The sequence below is a fragment of the Nyctereutes procyonoides genome, unplaced genomic scaffold (assembly GCF_905146905.1).
Source record: "Nyctereutes procyonoides isolate TBG_1078 unplaced genomic scaffold, NYPRO_anot_genome, whole genome shotgun sequence".
Taxonomy (NCBI): domain Eukaryota; kingdom Metazoa; phylum Chordata; class Mammalia; order Carnivora; family Canidae; genus Nyctereutes; species Nyctereutes procyonoides.
Genome location: NW_026575160.1, coordinates 10,246,880 through 10,256,969, shown reverse-complemented (window position 1 = coordinate 10,256,969; position 10,090 = coordinate 10,246,880). Strand labels below are relative to the sequence as shown.

The 10,090-nt window shown below is 44.2% G+C and overlaps 1 protein-coding gene across 1 annotated transcript; it reads right to left on the bottom strand.

The window, feature by feature from the left end:
* Positions 1-3,201: 3,201 nt before the first annotated feature.
* IL6 (interleukin 6) lies at positions 3,202-7,453 on the bottom strand. Its single transcript, XM_055314732.1, has 5 exons — positions 7,356-7,453; positions 7,016-7,191; positions 5,808-5,921; positions 4,964-5,110; positions 3,202-3,764 (listed from the first exon to the last, which is right to left on the bottom strand). The coding sequence occupies exons 1-5, from the start codon at positions 7,447-7,449 to the stop codon at positions 3,597-3,599; spliced, it is 699 nt and encodes a 232-aa protein (XP_055170707.1). The 5' UTR covers positions 7,450-7,453; the 3' UTR covers positions 3,202-3,596.
* Between the last annotated feature and the right edge of the window lie 2,637 nt (positions 7,454-10,090).

The window sequence follows — 10,090 nt, the reverse complement described above, 5'->3', positions numbered from 1 at the left end:
TTACCAACTGGCATGTTCCCTGATTAAAGACCTGGGTACTAAGGGAAGCTGTGCTACTTAGATATTCTGAATCTGCTCCTGTCCTACACAGTTACTTTGCTTCATGCATGTTTTTCATCTTTGGTTAAGAATAAATCATGAGCTATGTTAGAGTACAGGGTAAGCTGCTCTAACAAGGATATCCTCAAATATGGTTGCTTAAATAAGATAGAAGTATGTTTCCTTATCATCTAACAGTCCAGTAATTGGTGGTCCAATTGGTGGTGAGCTTATTCAACTCCATGAGGTCATTTAGTGATCATGGTTCCATTCATCTCTTTGCTGCACTAATTTCTAAGGCAGGGTTGTCCAGTAGAAATGTCTGCAATGATGGAAATGTGTTCGCATTGCCCAATATGATAACCACTAGCATGTGTGAAATTGGAGGACTTAATTTTAAATTTTACATAATTTTAGTGAATTGAAAATTAAAATTAAATGCACACTGGTGGTTACTGTCTACCACATTGGACAATGAATGTATGAGTATTACTCTGTTCGGCATGATTGAAGCTGATTCACAACATTTGTTTCTAATCCACAGAAAGGTGAAACATTAGAAATGAAGGGCAAGTAATATCTTTTTTGGCAAGTGAGAGTAAAATTACATCAATTCTACTCACATTTCATTGATGAAAACTTAGCCACTCTGTTGGGGGTTCCCAGCACCACCCTCAGCTTCAGTGATTTACTAGGGAGGGCTCACAGGACTCAGTGTAAATGAGTCACAGGACTCATACACATGGCTATGATTTATTACAGCAAAAGGATGAGGTGCAAACTCAGCAAAAGGAAGAGACACATGGGTTGAATTCTGGAGGAAATCAGGCACAAACTTACAAGAATCTTCTTCCAGGGGAGTCACACAGGATGCACTTAATTCCTCCAGCAACAAGTTGTGATAACACCTCTCTACCAGGGAAATTCACTAGCAACTCCATGCCCATAGTTTTTAGTGGAACATCCTCTGCTTTTCACATATTAAAATTTCATATTCTGAGAAGGAAAGCAGATGATTAATATGTTTGTACAGTTTAGGCACTCTTACCATTGGGGAAAGTTTTAGATTGATGTAGGTAAGTATTTGCCAATCAAGTTGCCAGATGCCAGTTAAGGGCTAAGCTTACAAGCAGACTTTTCTAATGAGCTATGTGCTTTTTCCAGCATAGTCATACCTACCTGCAAAGGAGAATGGGAAATGAGCCTCTAGATGGGGAACCACAGGTCCAATTCAAACTCTATTACTCTGAAGAAGTGGAGAACAGATTTGAAAGGATAACAGGAAGTGTGCTATGGAATTTACACACTTTGTGATTTTACACAAGTTGCTTAGACTTCCTGCTCCTTTGGTTAATAAATGTGTCTGAAGTAATACGTACATTGAACCATGTGTGGCACATGGTAAGTACTCAATGATGCTTATATTGCTATTATCATTATTAATAGTCTATTCTTAGAGCATGTGAGTTGGTTTATCCTTTTTGTTTTAAGATTTTATTTATTTATTTGAGAGAGTGAGAGTAAGTGAGAAAGAGAGAGAGCGCACAAGTCAGGAAAGAAGCAGAGGGAGATGGAGAAGCAGACTCCCTGCTGAGCAGGGAGCCAGATGCAGGCTCCGTCCCAGGACCCTGGGATTATGACCTGAGCTGAAGGCAGACACTTAACCGTCTGAGCCACCCAGGCATTCCTGGTTTGTCCTGCTTGCTTGGCCCCTCTCAGCTCTTGCCTCTGTGGACCTTTCCTTGCTCAGCAAATTCTTCTCATGGAGGAAGAAGTATATGGTAGCCAGAGTGAGGAAAGCTTTATTAGAAGACAGAATCTTCATACTGCTGGGGCTGAAAAGGGGGAATCTTTACTAAATTCCCAGCACAACCTTGAGATGGGATAGAGGGGCTCTGGTGCAATTACTCAGATTTCCTCTCTTACTATGAAGAATACTGCTGGTGGGAAAGGAAATGGATGTAGATATATACATACTGACTATTCATTGCCTGTTCTAGAAGTTCTTAGACTATATCTTCCAAATTCTTGCATTTTTTTCTTGAGAGTGAAGGTACATAAGGACACCGTACTTATAATTTCTCCACTCATTGACCAACAGTTGATGTTCCCCCAAATTGAGATGTCTTAGAGTTTGATCACCTGTGTATGGTTTCTTCATTTAACAAATGTTTATTGGGGCCTCCTATGTTCAAGTTCTGAACCATGGGCTCAGGATGCAAAGATAAATACAATAGTCTGCCTTCTCGAAGAAAGAAGCCTGGCTGGAAAGAAAAACCCATCAGTTTTAAGACTTTTTTTTTTTAAGTTTTTTTTTTTTAAGTTTTATTTATTTATGATAGTCACAGAGAGAGAGAGAGAGGCAGAGACACAGGCAGAGGGAGAAGCAGGCTCCATGCACCGGGAGCCCGACGTGGGATTCGATCCTGGGTCTCTAGGGTCGCGCCCCGGGCCAAAGGCAGGGGCTAAACCACTGCGCCACCCAGGGACCCTTAAGACGTTTTTAAATCTAGCAGAGAAAATGTCATGTCCTGATGTTTGATGGTACATGACTTACACTGGCAAGACCTTTATAGCCTCCTCTAAAAAGACCTAGACTACACAATGTGGTAGGTGCTTTGATAGGCAGAGAGGTGTAATGTTTAAGGAACCCAGAGGGGGGAGATAGAACTTTTAGTTAATGTTTGGAAGTGCACACTGCTAGGTCTTACACAAGTGGTTGTCATTTCAAAGGCTTTTGATTGCATCTTTACATGCATTCCCTATATTAACATGTCTTGGGATTTTCTACATCTTTGAAAATGTTCCCTGGGAAGCCGTGGGACCCTAAAGGTTAAGAGTAGGATGCCCGGAGGCAATTAGACCTGGATTTAAAATCTGGGCCTGTGCCTTACCTTCTAGCTGGGTGACTTTGGGAAGTCCCTTCTCCTACGTCCATAAAAGTGTGTACAGGGGCTGGGATTGAGCATCATAGATGTAGCATATACAGCACGTGCCCGCCATGCAGGAGGTGCTCCTTTCTACCTTTCTCCAGGTGACTGTAGCTCTTTCTGGCTGGTAGTGGTGCTCATGACAGAAATTTGTTCATATTAAGCTTCACAGGACACATAGAGGCTTAGCTGCTGATTTTTTTTAAAAAGGTGTTTATTGGTATAAAAACAATTTAAACATTATATAAACACAGTATAAATATTTCTTTTAAAAATATGCATAAGTTAGCCATGTATTTGAGGTAAACCTACACATTCCAAGAAATGACCTGGCTCCGAAACATCGAGGATATTCAAGCCGCATAGCATTTTACGTTAACTTTTTCAAAATGAATACATAAAATATTTCAAGTGGCACTTTATAAAAAATATAAATATCTATTACTTATATAAATTAACTCAATATCACATATTTAAATATCAATAAATTAAAAATAATTAAAATAGTGTCCTAACGCTCATACTTTTAGTTCCTCACAGAGAACAACATAAGTTTTGTGCCCACTGCACAGGTTTCTGACTGGAGAAAGGAATGCCCATGAACTACAGCAATCTTAGATGCCCAGGCTACATTATCCGAACAGCCCTCAGGCTGAACTGCAGGAAATCCTCCAGACTCCGCAGGATGAGGTGAATTGTTGTGTGCTTCAGCCACTCATCCTGCGACTGCAAGATAGCCTGCAGGCTGGCGTCTGTGGTTGGGTCCGGAGTGGTCACTTCATCCTGATTCTTTACCTGAAAGGAAAAGGAAGCAAAAAGAACTATTTAAATATTGAGCAAATTCTTTGCAGTGAGGTGTGCTCAGGGCTGAGGGAAGACATTCAAATTTGGGATGAAGGAGACTACTTGGGGCTGTCTGCCCTGATTCACCCAGGTAGGGTGAGGTACCTCTCCTCAGAGCCCACCCTACATGCAGCCTTTTCATGGCAACTGAATTCTAATCACCCCTTCACTGCTCTATCTCTGTTAGACCATGAGCATCTTGAGGGCAGCCATGGTATCTTGTCTTCCCTTATGCTAAATAATGTGGCACATAGCCCATCCAGTTGGATCTGAGGATCTAATGGTGTAAGGAGGACCAGGAAATACCTTTCCACAGACCCACTGACATGAGTCTAGATAGTTGCGGGAGGCCTTGCACCTCCAAAGTGTGCTTCTCATGCACTGCAGCATTGGCATTACCTGGAGCTTGTGAGAGATGCAAATCTCAGGTCTCACTCCAGACCTGCTAGATCAGACTCTAACACTGTGACAAGATCCCCAGGGGCTTGGTATGCATTTCAAAGTGGGAGAAGCAGTGGTTTAAGGGAAACAGCTAGAAAAGGTAGTGAGTGGAAGTATCAATACCCAAGTGCCTGCTTCTCCATCTAGGGCCCTTCTCACTGTGTTATATTTGACACATCCACCCACTGTACCCTCAAGCCTCCATTCTGTGGCATTTGAATGGCTAGCTGGCAGTGCTCAAAGCTTTTGGTACCTGCTGTTCTAGCCTTTCACTGTTTCTCAGTATTGACTCTTCTGGCAAAAAGTAAGGGGAAAGAGTCGAAGCTACCACAATGACAAGAATATCAGTTGGTAATAATTAAAATAAGTTTTGTTCCCTCTGTTCTTTGTTATGGATCACTGAGCAGGATTGGATGTGCTTCCTTCTGCCTCTATAGATTTTTTTTTCCTATTTCTTAAGCTGCTCTAGTAGAGGTTGTTGTTAAAATCATTTAATATGGTTTTAAGCATAATTATTGATGTTCTTTTGCAGAAGAGAGCCAAAAGGAAAAAAAAAAAGATTTTATCAGGAAATATTTCTTAGATCCTTTCCTCCTTTCCTCTACGTGTGGCCATCTCTTTTGATTTGGCTTTGCATCTCCAAGTTGTCTAGGCTCTGGTCTTTGAGCCTGTCTTCCTCACATCAAGGGATGGCACAAGGAAATGCTTACCTTGCTCTTTAGCATCTGGACCAGGATCTTGGTACTCATGTGCACAGACTTGGCATTTTCCTTATCACCCTCATAGTTGTTCTGGAGGATATTCAGGTGTAGCTGAAACTCCACAAGACCGGTAGTGATTCTTGTCAAGCAGGTCTCCTAAGAGGAAAGATAGGGAAATCTATTATTGCTAGGAAGACAGAATCCATTTTAAAAGTTAAAATTGCTATAATTCAGCAACTTCTCCCTCTGCCCCTCCAGGGAAGTTCAAATACTTCGAGCATCGTATTTTGAGATGTCAGACAGCATCAGCTGCCCCATTTTAACTATCTGGAGAGAGATATCATTTAATCAGTTTTACCCAAAGCCTGATAGATGCTGGAAGGGGAAGTCCTTCTCAGATTCTCTCCTTAATACTCTTCCTTCTGGCTATACTCTTGCCCTTGTCAATATTGGGCTGAAACCTCCTTTTGTGGACTAATCAGAAGTCAGTTCAGGATATCCCACTGTCTGAAGGGAGAAGGGTGGAGAGAATGACCTCTCCAGGGAGGGCAGACCTGGATCCCGCTAAGGGCAGCCTTAGGAAGAGAATTCCTTGTTCAGGATGAATTAGTTGAACCTGCTAGGGTTTCTAACATTTGACAGGTGTGAAAATCCCAACACAGAGGGGCTATCCTCTAACCATGCCATTCCAAAATCAGTTGCCTTTAGAGAGATTTAAGTTGGCCTCCTCATGAAATGTACATTTATCCCCTTCTTTGTTGTCTGCCTTAGTCTATATGCATACAGATACTGCAGGTAAAAGGGAGAACTTTTGACTAAGGAATAGCTAAAAGTGAGTGTTACGTGTTCATACCTGATTGAACCCAGATTGGAAGCATCCATCTTTTCCCTCCAGTTTGGGAAGATGTAGGTTATTTTCTGCCAGTGCCTCCTTGCTGTCTTCACACTTGTTAAACTTGTCACACATCTGGGAAGGAATACCAGCAGTTATCACATAAGTGCCCCTAAAACAAACACCACTAGGGGGCCAAGTCATGTTTTACCAGGACTCAAGGTTCTCTAAGAAAATGAAGTCACGGCACATTAACACCTAGGCAAGCATGGTCTAGTGAAGATGGGCACACTTGGGTTCAATTCTGGGCTCATCAAGACTTCACACTTGTTACTTCTCCTCAGTCTTGGTGTCCCTCTCTCTTCAAATATCTCTTCAATGAAACTCCTTCCTTGTAAGTTTTTTTTTTGTGAAGATGAGACAATATTTACATAAAGTATGTGGCACATAGTAGGTACTTGATAAATGACAGCATTTTTGATGTTAACTAGTTGAATATAATTTGAACTATATCATGTTCCAGCTAGAAGGACCTATGAGATCATCTAGCCCAATTCCACAGTTTTATAGAGGGGAGTCCAGAGATGGTAGGGAATTTGCCAAAGATCACAAAGCTGGTTCAGGGCTCCCAGAACTCTCTCCTATGTTCTCTCCTTTCCACCAAACAGAGCCAAACTACCTTAAAACTACCTTTAAAACTTTGGAGCTGCTTTAACCTACCCATGACTTTGCCACTTCAGTAGGCTATCAGATACGCATCTGGGATGACTCTGGGGAGTCCCTAACCACTGAACCTCCATAACCTAAAAGTCCTGTGAATGTCCTGAGAAGCTCACCATTTATTTCAGGTGGCACTTTGCTAAGCCTTCCAAAGTCCAAAAGACACAAAGAAGATTGATAGACCTTATTTTTTGGCTAGGGAAAAGGAAGTCCGGAGAGTCAGTGCCGCCCAGCTCATGCCAAGTATGGAGCTGGGAATCGGCCAGGGGGCATGGATTTCAGCCCCACTGTGTATTTTCCAGGAGGGAAAGGAGCTCCCTGAGACCAGCAGTAGAAAAGAAGTACAACAGACAGTCTGGCCCTGTCTGTTCAGATTTCTGTGGCCTGAAATCTGAACTGCCCCGGAATCTAGCAAAGACCTCCCAGTGCAGAAGCCCTGGTCCACATCCAGAGGCCAGGAGATGAATGCCCACACAGGCCCTTTATCACCCTCATTTGAGCCTACCCACCTCCTTTCTCAGTGCAGAGATTTTGCCGAGGATGTACTTAATGAGTTCTTCCACTTTGTTTGCAGAGGTGAGTGGTAGACTATTTGAAGTGGCATCATCCTTGGAATCTCCTGCCAGGGGTCCCGGGGTAGGGAAAGCAGTAGCCATCACCAGGAGCAGCCCCAGGGAGAAGGCGCCTGTGCCGGAGGCAAGGGAGAGCAGCCAGTGAGCCGACTGAACAGCTGGGGGAGCTGTGCTCCAGGCTGCTGGCCGCCCGCCAGCCCTCCCAGCGGACACACACCCCTCCCTCAGCCAGGCCCGGCTGCCAAGCAGGCTAGGGCTAGGGATTTCCTTCACTTACTTGTGGAGAGGGAGTTCATAGCTGGGGTCCTGGAGGGCAGATGGAGCTCTCTTTCGTTCCTGGTGGGCTCGAGGGCAGAATGAGCCTCAGACATCTCCAGTCTCATATTTATTGGGGGTTGAGACTCTAATATTGAGACTCTCGGGAAAAACCCACTTTGATAAATCTTTGTTGGGGGTGGGGCCAGGGCGGGTGGGGCTGATTGGAAACCTTATTAAGATTGTGCAATGTGACGTCCTTTAGCATCACAGGAATCACAACCGGGGGGGAAGAAGTGCCGCTTAGGTCATTACGAAGGCTAGTGCTAAGAAGCAGGATCACTCTCTTCCTTTACTTTCTTTTCTGCTTTTTAATTCTTTTCATTTATTTATTTATTAGTGACTCAGCATTTTGGCACGTCTTAAGAAGGAAAGGAAAGCTGAAGTCAGGCACGAAGTTTGGTGGCGGGGGGTGGGGCAGGGTGAGAAGCTAAGGCTATGATTAAAAAAATACTTTAATTACCAGATTAGCGGGCTAGGATTTAGCATTCCAGTTAATTCATATTTGTGAAAACCTAAGACGTTTTGACCTGAGCTTCCTCAGACCATAACACAGCCCACTAGCCTGGGGTTACAAGTAAGATGCCACTAGGAGCCATCTGCGGGACTTCCCTTCCCTGGCTGTCTCTGCTACCAGCTGTTGTTGCAGGACCACCTGACTGCCCCCAGATCTCCCGCAGTTGTCTCCAGGCATTTCCAGGCACAGTGTGCAGTGCATGTATGTACATGACCCCTTTGTGCCACCATGAAGCATCCGCCACTCTCTTGCTCACCTCTTCCAGCCCAATCCATCCAGGTCAGCGTCAGCCCTGCTCTCTGCGCAGGGGCCCTGGTGAAGACTTGGATCTCTGTGTCATGTGCTGCTGATGCTGTCCCACTGCTGCCAAGAGGGTGATCCTGCTTCTGAGGGGGGAACCTTGAGAAGCCCAGGTAGGTGAGTATTGTCTCTGCTGGAGCCCTCAAGTTAGTGATACCCATTTTGGTTTGGGGCAGAAATGGAGAGAATATTACTCACCTCTTTGATGGGACGTCAAAGGAGGACCTTGTGACATTTTCCAGAGCTTGTGTTCATAGCTCCCTCCTGCTGTACGGCTTGTTTTGAGTCCAGAGGTGCCTGAGAAGGAATCTCCAAACACAGACAAGGCTCTGAGGCTCTGAATCACGCTTGCCCTAGGTTTTCTTATTCGGTTGAGCCTGTACTACCTTCTAATGACGTCTCTTACTGGAGAGTCCTTGGTCTCATGCAAATGGGCTCTAGAACCAAGCTGACCTACCAGTCTCTCAGACATCCAGGAAGCTCAGAAGATTGGCTCCAGACTGAAACTAGGACCTCTGTACAGCATTAAAAAAAAAAAAAAAAAGAACAAAACAAAAAGAAAGAAATACAAAACACAGTGTTATCACAATCAGGTTCTTTGCTTTGCAAAGAAGATCCCATCAGGATTGCTAATGCAAGGACCTCTGCTAGGGTATTTAAAATATGAATTGATTTATTCCAGTTTTGTTTTGTGAACAACACTAGGACCCACCTGCTGGGGAAAGTGAGGTCATCCATTCTTTTACTGACTTTCTTTCTAAACAGAGGCAGGTCCTGTGGCCATAGTGGGGTTTTTTCTTTGAAAATGAAAATGGGAGAGGATGATTGAATGTTTTCGCTTTTACTGTTCTCTGGTCTTGAGCAACTCAGACACCGCCGGCCGAGTCCTCTCTCCTGCGCTGAATGAAGCTACCTCTCCCAGCCCCACTGTGATGCCTGCAACAAGCCTCTATAGTGTGGGATTGCTTTTTCTCATATATATCTATGTTTTAGAAAATATGACTTGGGGGCAGCCCTGGTGGCTTAGTGGTTTAGCACTGCCTTCAGCTCTGGGTGTGATCCTGGAGACCTAGGATCAAGTCCTGCGTCAGGCTCCCTCCACATAACCAGCTTCTCCCTCTGCCTGTGTCGGTGCCTCAACAACAACATACAGATTTTTCTTTTCAATTATAAGTTTTTCAAGTTGGAAGTATACGTACATGATAAGATGTTCAAACAGGACATGAGGGCATAAAGAAAAAGTAAATCTTCCTTTCCAGCTCCTCTCCTTAAGGTAGCCCCTGACCCACAGTATTTTCAACGCAATCCTGTTAGCCTGATCTGGGTGAGGTTTTCTTGGCTACCTAGGTACCTCTGCATACATGACTGGTTTATATACTGTACACACATGTATACAAATTTGTACACAAATGTACACATGCTATAATTCCCCATTGTGTGGATGCCACCTAGGCAGTTCTCTACATTGTAGATCACAGACTTTTGAGTCGTACAGCGTGGGTTTAACACCCAGCACTGCTGCCCCTTGCTGTATGACCTTGGCTAAGTTACCAAAGGATACATGCCCTTATTTGCTCATCTAACAAAACTGGGATACTAAGCAGTTCTTCTCAGATCGCTGTTGTGAAGACTGAATGAGATGAAGTATGAAAACTCCCTGGCATGTGGTCATGCCTCAGGAAACACTTGCTCTTTGCAGCATCCTGCGGCTGGGGGTCTGCGTCGGAGAGCTCCTTGAGCTCAGCTCCCCTGGTCCACGTGCGGGCCTGCCCACTGGGAATGAGTGCAGCCACCGTGCCAGAGATCAGCTGGTTTCCCAGTTATTTTTCCTCTGAAGAAATGAGATTCTGTGTTTTGTTGAAAATGCCTTACAGCAAAAG

Coding starts and splice junctions, on each gene's coding strand:
- IL6 (XM_055314732.1), bottom strand. CDS start 7,449: ATGTCTGAGGCTCATTCTGCCCTCGAGCCCACCAGGAACGAAAGAGAG. Junction 5,922..7,015: donor TCTCTGCACTGAGAAAGGAG/GTGGGTAGGCTC, acceptor ATTCCTTCCCAG/ATGTGTGACAAGTTTAACAA. Junction 5,111..5,807: donor TCCAATCTGGGTTCAATCAG/GTATGAACACGT, acceptor CTTTCCTCTTAG/GAGACCTGCTTGACAAGAAT.